The 15,585-nt window shown below is 39.0% G+C and overlaps 1 protein-coding gene across 5 annotated transcripts in view; it reads left to right on the forward strand.

The window, feature by feature from the left end:
• The first annotated feature begins 251 nt into the window (after nt 1–251).
• The window catches only part of MECOM (MDS1 and EVI1 complex locus), an 82,939-nt gene continuing 67,605 nt past the window's right edge, over nt 252–15,585 (forward strand). For all 5 annotated transcript variants that reach the window (XM_075340647.1, XM_075340649.1, XM_075340650.1 and 2 more), the window contains exons 1-4: nt 252–998; nt 3,169–3,303; nt 14,185–14,287; nt 14,495–14,711. In XM_075340647.1, the coding sequence (XP_075196762.1) occupies nt 14,239–14,287; nt 14,495–14,711 (266 nt within the window). In that variant the 5' untranslated portion in view covers nt 252–998; nt 3,169–3,303; nt 14,185–14,238. The remainder of the gene's footprint in view (nt 999–3,168; nt 3,304–14,184; nt 14,288–14,494; nt 14,712–15,585) is intronic.

The following is a 15,585-nucleotide window of genomic DNA, read 5'->3' on the forward strand; positions in this document are numbered from 1 at the left end:
ATATTCAGATTGTGGATTCATACAGGGATTATTCAGATTGAGCCTTCATACTGGGATTATTTAGATTGAGGATTTATACTGGGATTATTCAGATTAGGGGATAGTTGTAGCCTCCTCGGTTGCTCTGACCAGTTTATGGTCTATTAGTAATAATGGGACAGGGCTTTCTGACTGAACAGACTTCTTCAAAGGCTAAGAGACGAGATTTCCCTGTAAGAATGAAATCCACCCACCCAGATCTCCCCATTGGTCGCTGATTGCCTGGATGGACATGCTGAAGGGGATGGTGCATCTGTAATCACAGTGTCCTATAGGAGTCCTTAGCGACCTTTTAGTGACCTCTTCTTCTACAGGAGGCTGCTGCTGTCACTTTAAAACTGTCCTGAGAGAGGAGCCAGTGTCTGCTGAGATAGCTGTGGCCCCTGTCCTCCGCCTGCATGGCCGCTCATCCTCCATAGAGAACTTCACATTGTGCACTGAAGACTGGGGAAAGGATGGCTCCCGGAGGATCTCCCCCTGAAGGACGATCTGCAGCCTTGTAGCTCCATCCTGGGACGCCCTGCCAAGGAGGCTCATCATTCCAGGACACAGGGTCTCCTAGCCAGGCTTCCAGGAGAGGGCTGCTGTCAGCTGGAGCCCTGCACATGGCATTATAGAGGAAATCCCAGGACAGGAGGATCCAGCCCAACTTCCAGACAGGATCTCTGCATCCCCTCACTGCAAGACAAAAGCAGCTATCCTCTCCCGGAGCTGCACAGCACCAGGGCTGGACCCGCACCTCTCCTCCAGCCACCCTGCAGGGGCTCCGGACTCTCCAGCGGGGACGGGGTGATAAGAGCCAAGAAAGTGCGAGAAAAGGAGGCGTCCGGAGCGGGGATCCACCGGAGCAGGGATCCACCGGAGCAGGGATCCACCGGAGCAGGGATCCACCCGTGGTAGTCATGGAGCTGTAGGCTGGGATCTGTGGGCTCCAGGAGCCGGGGCTCCCTCCTCCTCAGGTAAGTGCGCACTCCTGGCTGTGAGGTGGAGGCTTCCTCTTGGCTGCACTTGTGGTTACACTTGGAGTTCCGCTGTGAAGTTCTAGTAGAGTGCACTGCGACTATTCTGCGACACTTCTATTTACTGCAGCTTATTTACATAGACTCAACCAGAAAAAAAAGTATTGTGTGCGACTTATGGGATCTTCACCCGGTGTCTAAGAAAACAAGTCCTCGTGTTCAGGACACTTTCTGATTCCAGTCAGGCCACTTTCTCAGCATGAGGCCATTCATCCAGGGTATTAGCAGCAAATCCTCCAGGTGATGCGATAGTCCCTGGGAGACAGGAGGAGGATCAGGTGCGGATCACAGCCTCACCCCGGCCAGACAGGACCCTGCGCCAGGGAACTGCGACATATCGCGACAATCACCCCCGTCCTCCTAATCCTGATCAGAGCCTAACACCCGGCTAGATCGGAGAGGACCCTGGTCACACACTGCAGCCTTGCGCCAGGTAACTGCGACATATCGCGATAATCGCCATCCTCCTAATCCAACTGCACATCACACTGAGTAAAAAAAAGCTGTTTCTTTTTATTTTCTTAACTCCTCATGTCCAGAACAAATCGCACTATTTAGTAATTGCACCGCACTTGTGAGAAGAGGAAGAATAACTTAGTCAGCTCAGTTCACTAGCTCAACTATGTGTGTGTGATATATGTGTGTGTATATATATATTTATTACACACACACTTGTGTGTGTATGTATGTGTGTATGTGTATATATAAAATATATATATATATATATATATATATATATATATACAATGTCACACGTGCAATAAATGATAACGACACATGGATAGATATATAATTTATTATATACTCCCATACATATGCACAAGTCTAGCTAGGTATGTGTGTGTGTGTATATATATATATATATATATATATATATATATATATATATATATAATATTATAATTGCACGCACATGTGAATATTTTGCGTTTGCTGGTGTTTGCAGGTATATTCTGTATTTTATATTTTGATTTATTTAATGACTGTAGGGGGCTGATTTTAGGGGTCAGACTGTGGTGGGGCCTACAGATCCGTGCGGGGAGTAACATGGAGTCCCCCCAGATCAGACGGCACAGGGGGAGCAGGATACAGTGCAGCCTTTTCTGCCTTATTATATCTCAGCCCATAATGTGACACTTTGTGTCCAGATCGGACACTTCTCTGCAGAATACACAGTGCCCTTTTAACCCTATAATACGCTGATCCGCAGCCTGTATATGGGGACATTGGCCTTTCTTCTGGGACGTTTGTGCCCTTCATATAGTTGATGACCGGGTGTCGGGCTATAAGGAGCCATTATAGCACCTCTATATACCGTAGTGTGGAGCATTCTCACCTTCTTCTGCAGGGAGAGCAGACTTTAGAGAGTAAATTGTGTCCTCTCCTTACATGTAGAACATACTAATAGATAAGAATATTCTATCAAGCTCCTCTACTTAGAGAAGGATATACTCTACACAGCAAACAGCTTATTTATTTGGCCGATTGCCTCCACACAGTTAATTTTGCTACTTAAACCTAAAACACATTAAATATCTTCCCATCAGGTTGGGCTATAAATTGTGGTGATGAGAGAGTAAGTCCCTACAAGACAGGGGATAATAACACTGTCATCTGCAATGTGGAGATGCAGGAGATTTTCTAAACCTCCAGGAGACGTTTGGCTTATTGTTGACTGCAATAAAAACGACTTGGGAGGAAATCTGGAGATCTGATGTGAATGCTTACAAATTAGGGCTGGGATAATTACAAGGGTTAACCCCTTCAGGGCTGAAAACTAGATTCTTTTTATTGTCGGTAGTTTATATAGTGTGTAGGTGATCCATGCAGGAAAAATACAGAATGGAGCTGGCAGACAATCCTGCAATCTGTCCTATTCCCAGCAAAGGCTTCACCTGGTTTCCAAATTCCTGCACACAATAAACTTCCTGCAGCCAAGATGGATATTAGTGAGTTACATGCAGGGGTAAAGGATACAATGTTCCTTGTAAAGATTCAATTTGGGCAAATAAATCTCAAATCCCAGTATTTACAATAAATGTATGTGTAGAACAATTGCAATTTATTAAGGGCACCATGTAACCTGAATACCAATGTGTTTTCTCTTTAGATCTTGGATGAGCATTGTAATATAAAATTCTGCATCGATGCCAGTCAACCAGATGTGGGCAACTGGCTGAAATTTATCCAATTTGCTGGACATTACTATCAGCACAATTTGGTGCCATATCAGCTAAATGATCAGGTATGTCCTATTTTATTTATTTATTTATTTATTGCTTAATGCCAGTTATAAAGTCAGACAAATTACCCAGACATGAAAAATTGAGGTTCCTAAGTAGTCTGGATGAAAGGCAAAATATTCAATGAATTATATAATTTACTAATGTCACCAATACCATCAAGGTAAAACAGATGTATATTAATGTGATTGTATTTCTTAAATTCATAATTTTAAAACAAAATATATAATATAAAATGTACATTATTAAAAATATTTTTAAAATGATTAGGTGAAAATATTACAGAACCTTTCCAAGAAATAAATTGTTGATTTAGAAGATTGGTATGCCCAGTACCTGTGTATAGAATATTTATATATCAATTTGCATAATTTAATTTATTGCTACTTTTTATAATTTGTGTTTATAAAAGAATAATGTATGTACATATATATATTAGATAATGTGTGTGTGTGTGTGTGTGTGTGTGTGTGTTAGATTTATTTTTATATATATCATATATAATTATATAATTTCATTTATATAGCTCTATTAATTCCACAGCGCTTTACATACAATGGCAACACTGTCCCCATTGGGGCTCACAATCTAAATTCCCTATCTGTATATTTTTGGAGTATATTCATGTGTTTAATATATACATGAGATAGAAAAAAAATATATTTATAAAATAAAATTATAAAATCTCCTGTATTTATTAAATGCATGTTGGCAGAGAATATAACATTGAAGGAAGCCTATATAGTAGGACAAGCCTTGCTCAGTGTATATTATGTATGGTTTCCAGACAGTGTGACTTATTTATTGTTGAGGTGACCTGCTGGTGTTCTCTCCAGGACTCGAGAGGTTAAGGCGGTCTTGGCCTGGTCCTGTTCAGCTCTGAGAAAGCTGCTCTTAGGAGCAGGATGAAAGGGATTTCTTAAGAGGTTCTCCAGGACCTTTTATTCTTTTGCATGAAGACTAAGATCTGCCAACTGGTGAATAAGCAGTACTCATCACATAATGAACACCCTTATTGTGTAAGAGATTATTCAATATCACTGTATAGTTGGGAGACACTTGATCAGCAGTAATTGTTAACCGCTAATTACTTGAACTCACCTGTGAAACTCCCAAGCAAACATTACACTCCACCTGAAACCGAATAGGCGCATTACAAATCCTCCGATTCTCAGAATGGACCTACATTAATAAGTTAAGGGAAAGGAAAGGTCTGAGACAGCTGGAGGTATGGGATTAGCACACACCCCAAAGTTTTTCTAAGAATTCTGCAGAAATGGGGAAAAAAAGTTTAACTTCTGCCCCCAATTATATTTACTACTCAGCTTATTATTGCTTAACCCTTTATGTCACTTTCCAATTAAACACTGAGCACCAAACATGGTGCAAAATGAATATATAAGCTATTTTTTTTCTTTTGTAAACTGAATAGCTTTGATATATTATTTTATTATTTACCGTTCAAATATAATTTTATTTGTAAGTTCTTACTAGGATAAAATGGAAACAATAAATAAAGAATATTACAAATAAATTGTCTATAGAAAAAGGGCTTGACGTTTTCAGAATAAACAAATAATTAGGATCACTTTCCTGACACGGATTCTAAATGTTGGAATGTTCCATCCTGGCGTGTCCATGACTTAATATTTCGGCCCTCCTAATTGCATAGTGTCTGAAAGCTTAGCATTAACTGCAGTAATTTGTCTCCTTACAGGATTTCATGCCAAAAGTGCTTGTAAAATTGTGGCCACAGGTTGTTACAGCCCCAGAGTGTAGAATCCGTGCTGTGCAGCCATGATCGTCATATTTTTTTTTTTTTTTGGATTCCAAATATAACACTTTCTACCATATTTAAAATGTTTTTCTATTCATAAAATATTTCTTTATTTATTCGTAGTGATAATATACTGCAGTTTATATAAAAATGTGTTTGAACTACATGAAATATGTAGATATTGATAATTATGTTCAAAACACCAAATATTATCATGTTTTGATCAATAATGGTGATTATTTGACTTTGATTTCTCAATATTTTTCTGGAAAAACAGAAATATTGAGAATATCCAATATGTCAGATTATAATTTAACACTGACCGAGAACTGAAATAATTTACCTCTTATTTCAGTCTGGAAAAGCAATGACATTCCATAGATTGTCATATATTTGTTATATTTTACAGTGCCAAAGTGTGAAAATATATAATATGCAATTATCAAATTAATTATATATAATATATACTGTGTATGTATATGTGTGTACGTGTGTGTGTGTGTGTGTGTATGTGTGTGTATAACATGTATATATATGTGTGTGTGTGTGTGTGTGTGTATATATATATATATATATATATATATATATATATATATATATATATATATATATATACATACACACATACTTATTACGCATACATACATATTATATACATACAAACATACATATATATATAAATACACACACATATATATATATATATATATATATAATGTGTGTATTTATATATATGTATGTGTGTATGTATATAATATGTATGTATGCGTAATAAGTATGTATGTGTGTGTATATATATATACATACACACACGTGTGTATAATTATTATATATATTACATATATATAATAATTATACACACGTGTGTGTATCTATATATATTGTGTGTGTATGTATGCGTGTGTGTGTGTGTATATATATATATATATATATATATATATATATATATATATATATACACACACATATATACATACACACACACACACACACACACTCTATATGGTGCAGGGGATCTGTCCAATAGGAGCTTGCAATCTAATGGGCACACAGAATTGTTTCGAGCCATTATTTATCACCAGAGTAACCTGTAATTGAATGGTTACTATAAAGATTACAGTACTGAGAGTACTAATTCATCTGCCTGCGTGGGATTTAACTTTAACCCCTTTCTTGCCGCTAGTCATAATTGCATTTCGCTGCTGTTACATTTGTGAGTTCTCCAGTGTCATAAGGCTCATCGTGTACATTTTTTATTTCGGATCCTGTTGCGTTTCAGAAATAAGTTCAATAAGTATCAGCTTCTCCTCTCTGAAGAATCGCATGCTTTTGGTCTCGTACAATAAAACTTTATATACAAAAGCACATGCCAGCAACGCTATGCAAATTGTAGGCCTCTCTGGCTGGAAATAGGTCTCCCTGCTAATTTCCATTTTAATTATTGCACTGGGAAAATATTTAAGTCTCTTGCAAACCACTCCTCTTATGTTTCATGTGAAGATTGTGGCCATGGAAAACACCCCCTGCTTAATGTTCCTGACATCTTTATTTGTAAACTCAACCTGCCGCAAATTGCCTTCCATGTAGTAGCACCATGTGTCGGCTTCTCCGCTCCGGACGGCGCAGAGCTGCTTTGCATTTATTGCAGGTCGCACAGTGCAGTTTTTCACATGGGCCTTGCATTAAATCCGGGGTTCTCTAACCTTTCTGTTTCCCACGTTTAACAGTTCTGTTTCTGCGTTGTTAACACTACTGTGACCCTGGTTCTGTTGTTTCACTTTTATATCATTGAACACTCTCTAAAACCCTTACAATTACCTGGAGAGCAATACGTATATCATAAATCAGAGTCCTAGTGCTGCAAAACCCCTCAAAACAGTTCTGATTTTGTTATATCGGCTACAATCACTTTTACTTGGGGGGGATTTTCATAGTGGATTCCATAATGCACATAACAAGCTTTGTTTTGATGAATAAAACATCATGAAATTCTGAAAAGTTTTACCCCTAGGCAAACAAATTATCTTTTTACATACAGGAGATCTATTATTTGGTCTTTGGTATATGTTGTTGACCATAAGTTTGTGTGTCGGAACTTTTGATAGCACATGTTCCCACCATTACCTTTATGGGATGTGTATAGAACGTCTACAGCTGCCCCTTGTTAAAACTATATATTTTTTTTTTTATGTCATCATTTTGCCTTTCTATATGGGGTTTACTCCTCAAAAATGTAAGAATATTCTTCAAAGCTGATTAACCTGCTCTTTCCAGTTGTGGTAGAACCACTACTACTCATTGCAGAACTACTAGTTTCAGCAATTATTGTTTAAGAACACATTGCTGGGACTTCTAGTACTATATAGCGGTTAATACTTTTAATAAGGTACTGTAGCATTGAAATGACAATGCTTAACTTTTAAACGGGGGTACAATGAATTCTAAAAGCTTTTTAAAGATATCGTAAGATCTGTTTTGCATAGATTTTTATTTATGTTGATCAAAATTGTAGCTTTCTGAGGGTGTCCGCCTGGCGCGCCTTCTGAGGGTGTCCGCCTGGCGCGCCTTCTGAGGGTGTCCGCCTGGCGCCCCTTCTGAGGGTGTCCGCCTGGCGCCCCTTCTGAGGGTGTCCGCCTGGCGCCCCTTCTGAGGGTGTCCGCCTGGCGCCCCTTCTGAGGGTGTCCGCCTGGCGCCCCTTCTGAGGGTGTCCGCCTGGCGCCCCTTCTGAGGGTGTCCGCCTGGCGCCCCTTCTGAGGGTGTCCGCCTGGCGCCCCTTCTGAGGGTGTCCGCCTGGCGCCCCTTCTGAGAAATGCATATTACCCTTTTCTGCTGTAAAGTCAGACTATACAGCAATACATTAGATTAATTACCTTAATTGTTATTTGCATGTCTGTGTGTGTATGTATATGTATATATATATATATATATATATATATATATATATATATATATATATATATATATATATATATATATATATATATATATATATATATATACACACACTATGAAAGGCCATTTACCTTCCCTATAGTAAAATCTATTGCTATTTACCGTGTTGCACAAGTGCATGACCCTTCACCAGTGGATACCGACTGTTTCACAGCGGCCAATTCTCTGCTGGAGGATGCAGCTATTTTTATAGAACGTGGACTTGCTGAAGCTTAATGGTCATCTGCTTCACAACAGGAATCTTGGATGTCTTTGCAGAGTAAAAAAAGGCAAACACTAGCGCATATTTCTGTGTGTCCTGGGACAGATAAAGTCCTGCTGTGATGCACTAGGATGTAGGTTTTGTTCCAGTCTGTGGTGTCCTATAGTGTAACACGGGCTGCATGATCATTGCAGCTTGTGCTTTACAATGCACGTATACTCGGGCTTATTTTATGGTCCATAAATAATAGTGTATCGGACAAGGAGCATGCAATGCTATTCACTGAAGCATGGAAAAAATCAACATTTTCCTTCAAAGACGACTTCCAGCAGCCGCCTGCTCCAACACCGAGAGGGAAATTTTCCTTTATTAGTTCAATTATTACAACTTCCTGAAAAGGCCAAAGGTCGTTCATAATTCACACTTCAGTCATTTTTAGAGATGGCAAATGGAGTCTATTAATCCTAAATGAAATGACCTGTATATGGCCGACAGTGGAGATTTAACGCTGAACATCACCTATTTCAAAGGGGAATCATTTTGGCCTTTCTGGTGTCTTTTCTAAGTAATGATTTTCCTTTCAGTCTGGTGCTGTACAAATGTGGGATTTAATCGGATAGGTGAGAGTTCACGTTTCTGCGGCGGTAAATTTTTAGGCTGTATGTTTTGGAACGTAATCTGAATATTTATTTAGAGAGAGGGGAAAAAAAAAAGATGTGAATTTGTCGCTTCCTAAAACAAGTCGGTGACAGAAATGGCTGGAGAGGTTCCTTTTGGCATAGCGAAGGTTATTTTACCGGCGCTGAATAATAAATAATATCTTGTGTAATAGGGCAGCAACTGGCTGTATAAAATGTATTTATGTGCATGTAATTTATGGAGCATGAAGTTCACCACTCGTGTACTGCTGCTTTTTAAACACTTTTGCTCTTATGTCGCTGGCCTTCTGTAGAGCGGCACCTAATTTATGTCTTCGGAGAGCGCATTTCTTCCTTTCCCAAACAGCCAGGCGAATGTGACACCTGACAAACATTACAGCAGCATGTCGAAATAAAAGTTTACTGGTCCCTCCCATTGCATGTGACATCACGGGGTGCCAGCCGTGTAACATGTCCGCTGCCGCCGACAGATGACTTTTACATACAATTACAAAGTGTAAATTATGTTTGCGCGAAGCCACTGGAGGATAACAGATCGGCAAAAAATAGTTTAATTTGAATTATTTCAAATTTTCAAAATATTTATATTTCTAGACCAGTTAGGAACAAAACATTTATCGAAATGTTGTTATTTTTTTCATTAGTATTGGTTAATATCTAGAATTTGATATTCTTTATCCAACAATGTCTTCTATAAGAGCATAGGTCGATGACCGTACCCTATAGATCAGCACCTGTCTCCAGACAACCGCCCGATCTCATTGTCCTACGTCAATTACTCACATGTACACTAATTCTAGGGCCAACTTCATAATCTCTAGTCAGATCTGTTTGAGCTATTAGTTTACAAGATAAAGGCTTCTAAAATTAATTGGCTCAGGACTACGCTTCTGGGTTTATCAAGATGGCATCTTGATTATTTTAATGGATGTACTAATTGTTAATGGGAAGCAACAGGAAATCTGTCCTCTTCTTAGTTTACTGGGTTCACTTTAAGAATAATATACCCCTAGTAAAACACTAAAAACCCCTCCTTTATCTCCTAGTCCTGTCACGCGTAAGTATCTGAGGAAGTGTATTTAAACCTATAAATCTGAGTTCTCATCTTTGAGGGTATGTTACTTTTGAGAAAATGCAATGTTCTCAACATCGTTCTATTTCTGGGGAACTGCCATTCACTTTTTATAGGATCTGAGCTCTGTCTGTACCTATGTAGTCTGATTAATATATATTAATCAGACTATGGACTGGTCTATATTAATCAGACCACATAGACTATATACAGGCAGCACACATACAGTGTGTATATGTGTGTGTATATGTATGTGTGTATATATAATATATATATATTATACTGTATGTGTGCTACCTGAATATAGAATAAAGTTCTGATCTCTGTGTCATCAGGTCTGTGAATTTTTTTTTTTTTTTTTTATTCTCTTTTGTAATTTGTCAACATATTAGGTGGTTTAATAGTAAGTGTTAGAATTAATGGAACACCTAAGCTGCGCAGGGTGAGAAATATCCTAAAAATGAAAATTAATGTGAGTTCTGTTAACTTGAAGGATATCCCTTTCTGCATCTAAATACATGTTAGACTTCCCCAGTCATCACATAACCTATATAGAAAGTATGATAAGAAAAGTAATTCCATCTATACTTTACTGTTGAGGATCTTGCATTGGATCCTTTAGACCTGAAACATAATTACTTTAGAAGGCTGAATTGATTTCTAGAAATATCACTGTCACCAAAACAGTCCACAAATTTATGAAAAATCACTGACCTAGTGGATATATACTATGTATATAAACACTTTGGTCAGTGTTTTTGTGTTTTTTTTTTTTTTTTTTTTTATTTATAAATTTCTAGCAAATCTGACTATTTTGGAGACTCAATGTTGAAAAAAAATTTTCAAACCTCTTTTCTGTATTGATAAATCGTGAAGGTAGCATGGTTGAGTTTTGTCAAACTACAAACTCCGCCCTGCTAAGTCTATATTTTATCCATTTTTTTTTTTTTTTTTTACAATAGCTGCCCACAAAATATGACCAGGAGTTGAAGCTTTTCTCCAATAATAGTTTAAAAGTACTTGAGACCATGTTTACAATTACAGGGAAGAGTATTACAAAACTTAACTGACTTGGGATGTATTGTCCTCTGAACCTGCGTGTTTCCGAGAAGCCAATGCAAAGTTCTAATATGTCACAATTCAAATGTCAACATGCTGCTGGAAAGGAAGCCAATAAGCCGAACCTGTGAAAGCTGCCAAAAGAGGTGCTGCTAAGTGCTGAGAGAAGTTCATTGTTCTTAAAGGGAAGTACACTTCCAGTGTGAACCTTCTTTTCACTGACATCCATTAGAATTTATTTTTTATTAAAGAAAGTCGCATAAGACCAAAGAATATCCATGTCAAGAAATCCCAACAATGGGGCAATATACAGACTGTGAATTCCTCATGCAATTGTATTCATGTCATTATAGTACTGAGGATTATCTTGTAGAAAGTGATTGAAGGCAGAAATATTCCGATAAGTAGTATTCTGTATCAAGTATATATTTAGTACATCAATATATTTTTCTTCTTGGTTAAGTAAACCCAACATTTTCTCAGGTGCGAAAACCATTATCTCACATTTTGTTTCTGTCCGACGTAAGGGCTCAAAATTTATTTTCGGACATTAGCTTTATAGTAAACCATTTTATCCTATCTTTAGGGGATTCATTTTGCTATGCAAAATAAAAATGGATGTAGATCATTTAAAACTTGTCATCATTGAAAAAGTTGGTAGGACAAAATGTTAAGGCTGATGGCAGAAGCGACCTTCCCATATAACGAAGAACGCAAACAATAGCTAACCTGCTGAACACGGAATTAGGTTTTATGATGACTAAAGATGTCTAATTTCTTAGGTAATGCATAAAATTAGATTTTTCATTATAATTACACTGCTTCTCTTGTAATCTGCCCCTGTTTCTGATTCTAGAATAACGTTGTCGTCCTCATTGACGACCATGCACAGCTAGCCTTTAGGGCCATCTACTGGAATTGCATGCTAACTACACTTGAGCTGGTACATGTTTAGCGATTTGTAAGTGAAATCTGAAAATGATGTGTTTTTACTCGGTTTGTCAGGTAATGCTGGCTGAAAACAGATCATTTTCAGTCTATAAATGTATAGGTTTTAACTGATGTAAGTAGTACATATGTAGATAAGTGGCAATACACAAGAAGTACTGGCTACTGTTGTCTTATTCCTAAGACAAAGGAGTATTAAGGCTCCTCCACTTCATTACTAAAATTTCTGGAGACTTTATGACTTGGGTCTAGGTCTATGGACCTTGTGTATGCCCTCCCCTAAGGCAGGGAATACAATAATACCTTTTGTCACATCTGCAAGGCAGCAAAAAGCCGTGGTTCGACTGGACGTATCTCATCCTCTAAAGAGAACCTGTCAGCGCAATTTTGTAATGTAGAATAGCCATGGCTGTAATTTGATTTAAATTGATGCCTTTTAAAGAAGAACCACAAAGCAGATCCCCCCCCCCCCCCTCCCTCAGCATTTCAGCATTTGAAGTTTTCAGTTAACGAGATTTGGGTGCACAGGAGCCAGACTATGCACTGAGTCTTCTCCTCCCTGTCTGTGATTCCCAGCCCCTTCATCTGCCCCTGAATAATCTGCATTCTTTAACTGACATCACAGCAGTGACCTGTCATACGCAGACTGGAGGCAGGCGACGGGTATAGGGAAATCACAGACAAGGGGGAGGAGACCCAGAGTACAGTCCAGCCCCAGAAATCTTATTAGCAGAAAACGTCAAATATTGCTTAAAGAATAACCATAAAGCAGATTTCTCTACCAAAGGTATCAATGTAATCAATATTAGAGCGCCATTAGCTTGTCTTTTCTTTATATAACAAAATCGTCCCGACAGGTTCTTTTAATGGACTATGTCATCTGATTTATGCGGCCTTACCCATGTGCAGCATGAATGAGATACTGACTGTGTTCTTGCAGCTGTATATATTTTACTGTCTGTGATGACTTGCCGGAGTTCGGTACCCTGGCGACTTCTACAGTACATTAAGTATTTTCTTCTTGCAAATTGAAATCTGTAGATGTCATTTCTTGCAGCGTTTTTGCTGCAGATTTCACCCATTTCTATTGAATAGGAAAAATATGCACCAAAAAAATCTTTTTCCTATCAAGAGATGCAGAAATGGTGCTAAATTTCTGCACCAAATCCTAAACGTGTGCACATACCAAAAAGACTTTATCTCATAAATATTTAACATTTACCTACAAGCTAAAACCTATATGATTACTGAAAAATCCCATTAATCCTGAGAATAGGAGTCCAAAATCTCCAGTGAGAAAGTATTAGAGAGCATGTGCAACCTCTGGTCTATAATTTCTATACATCGTTAATGGATGGAGCGGAGGTCACCATCTTTGACACCCCTGTCCTCATGATCTGTGGATGGTCCGCTTATTGGATTCCCATTAATCCTACATTTATGACCTACACATTTGAAAAAATATATATTTAAAACATGCAGTGGAGACATTGTCTTGTCTCATCATTATGACAGCAGAAATGCAGGGGAGACATTGTCTTGTCTCATCATTATGACAGAAATGCAGGAGAGACACTGTCTTGTCTCAACATTATGACAGAAATGCAGGGGAGACCCTGGGTCTTATATTTCCATTTTAATGACAGCAGAAACACTTGCCATTCAGAGAAACTTGTTTGACCAGTTTCAAATGACCGTATTGTGGACGTTGTATGACAGGGGTTATGACTGCAATGCGGGGTATATTTGCAATTACTTTACGTTTTACCTGTAGTTTTATTTATGTCTACAAAAATCTGTCTGGGCTCAATTGGAAGCATTAAAGTTTTGAATATGGTGTCGAGTGGAGGTCTTTGTGGGGGGTGGAGTGCAAGTAATGGCCATGGGAAACATAAAAAGTAAATCCTGCCCGGACATTATCTGAAATGCAGAAACGTTTCTATACCCAGTGATACAAGTCTTATTTTTCCTTTTCTTTCGGGCACACAATTGGTTTTAATTTCTTTCTCATGCTTTGGATTGTCTTGCCATGTTTTCTGCATTTAGGAAGTGTAACTCAGCGGGGAGTGCGATTGGCTAATCACCTTTTACGGCGTAGTATAGTTAGTTATGGTCCCATTTGAAAAGGTAAACATTTTCCTCGGCATTGAGCGCACACATAATGACATGCGGGTTTTTGCACCAGCGCTGATTCTCCGGTCTCCCTTGTTCCAGATATTCTACAGAGTTGTAGCTGACATTGAGCCTGGTGAAGAGCTCTTATTGTTCATGAAGAGTGAAGATTATACTCATGTAACAATGGCTCCTGACATCCATGGTAAGCTCTATACTATTCCCTATTGTCTGATGCCCACATGGTGTGACCAGGAGGCTGAATGCAATTTTGTTAAGTCATAGAATAAATTCTCAATGCAGAGGGCACATTTTTCTTTTCCCTCGTGGTCATTCTGGTTATTTTATATGGATGCATTTGCTGTTATTATATTACATGCACTTATGCTATTTTCGTGCTTTTATTAAACAGAGGAGTGCCGGTATCGCTGTGAGGAGTGTGATCAGCTGTTTGAATCCAATACTGAACTGATTGACCACCAGAAGTTTCCTTGTGGAACGCCCCACTCAGCGTTTTCTATGGTTGAGAATAATTTCAAGCAAAGTCTTGACGATGACAGTGATCTCATTGAGATGCAACACTCTCACGAGTGTAAAGAATGTGATCAGGTGTTTCCAGACTTACAAAGGTCAGCCATGTTCTTATACAATTTCTTCACCCTTTGGGTACACTCCCACAGGATATTTCCACTGAGAACTTCTGTATCTGTGACGCCCTGGTCGTCTATGTTTTCATTGTCTAACTATTGAACACTATTAGTGAATATTGTATAGAAAAACTGAAAGCATAACCGTCGTTTTAATTTTTATTTCGTAAATCAGTAATACACATCAAAAAAGCAACTCTGTAATGGATTTGTGACGCCCTGGCCTATCCGGTCATCACAGGGTATTGTGCAATCTGCCCTTATGTGCAATATCCATCTCCTCCTTGGTTACGGGTCTCTCACCTTTTGGTGTTGCCAAGAACAGGCTAATCAAAATCCTAGGAACACTCTGCACCACACCCACCAGACACACCAGTGGACGGCCTGAGTGGAATATTGTAGCCCACTTGGGGGAGTTGGTAAGGGGGGTCAGGAGTGTCAGGAGATACAGTTGAGCAGTGACTCTCAAGAGGAGAGGTCAGGAGCTGGGCTCCTTGGAACTATTCGGTGGCAGACGTTGGACTGGGCCTGGTAGGAGTTGGACCCCGGTCGCAGGGGATCTTGACAAGGGTCACGGACTGTCAAGGAGGACAGCCAGCAGCCTTGTGCCATCACCGGGTAGGGGCCAGGGCACGACTGGGTATGTGGACCCTGGGTCAGGGAGTAGCTTCAGGCATCCTGACAATTTACCTAATGAGGACTGAGTCTTCAAGAGCCATTCTCCACCCATTCCAAAATTGGGGTACTAGCGCAATGAGGGGGAAAGGACTTTCCACTACACAGTCCAGAAAATCCCAAGTGTGAACCCTGAGAGCAAGCTCACTTAGTTAGCCATACTGGGGAGCTGGTCCCGATT

The sequence above is a fragment of the Anomaloglossus baeobatrachus genome, chromosome 3, assembly GCF_048569485.1.
Source record: "Anomaloglossus baeobatrachus isolate aAnoBae1 chromosome 3, aAnoBae1.hap1, whole genome shotgun sequence".
NCBI classification, from domain to species: Eukaryota; Metazoa; Chordata; class Amphibia; order Anura; family Aromobatidae; genus Anomaloglossus; species Anomaloglossus baeobatrachus.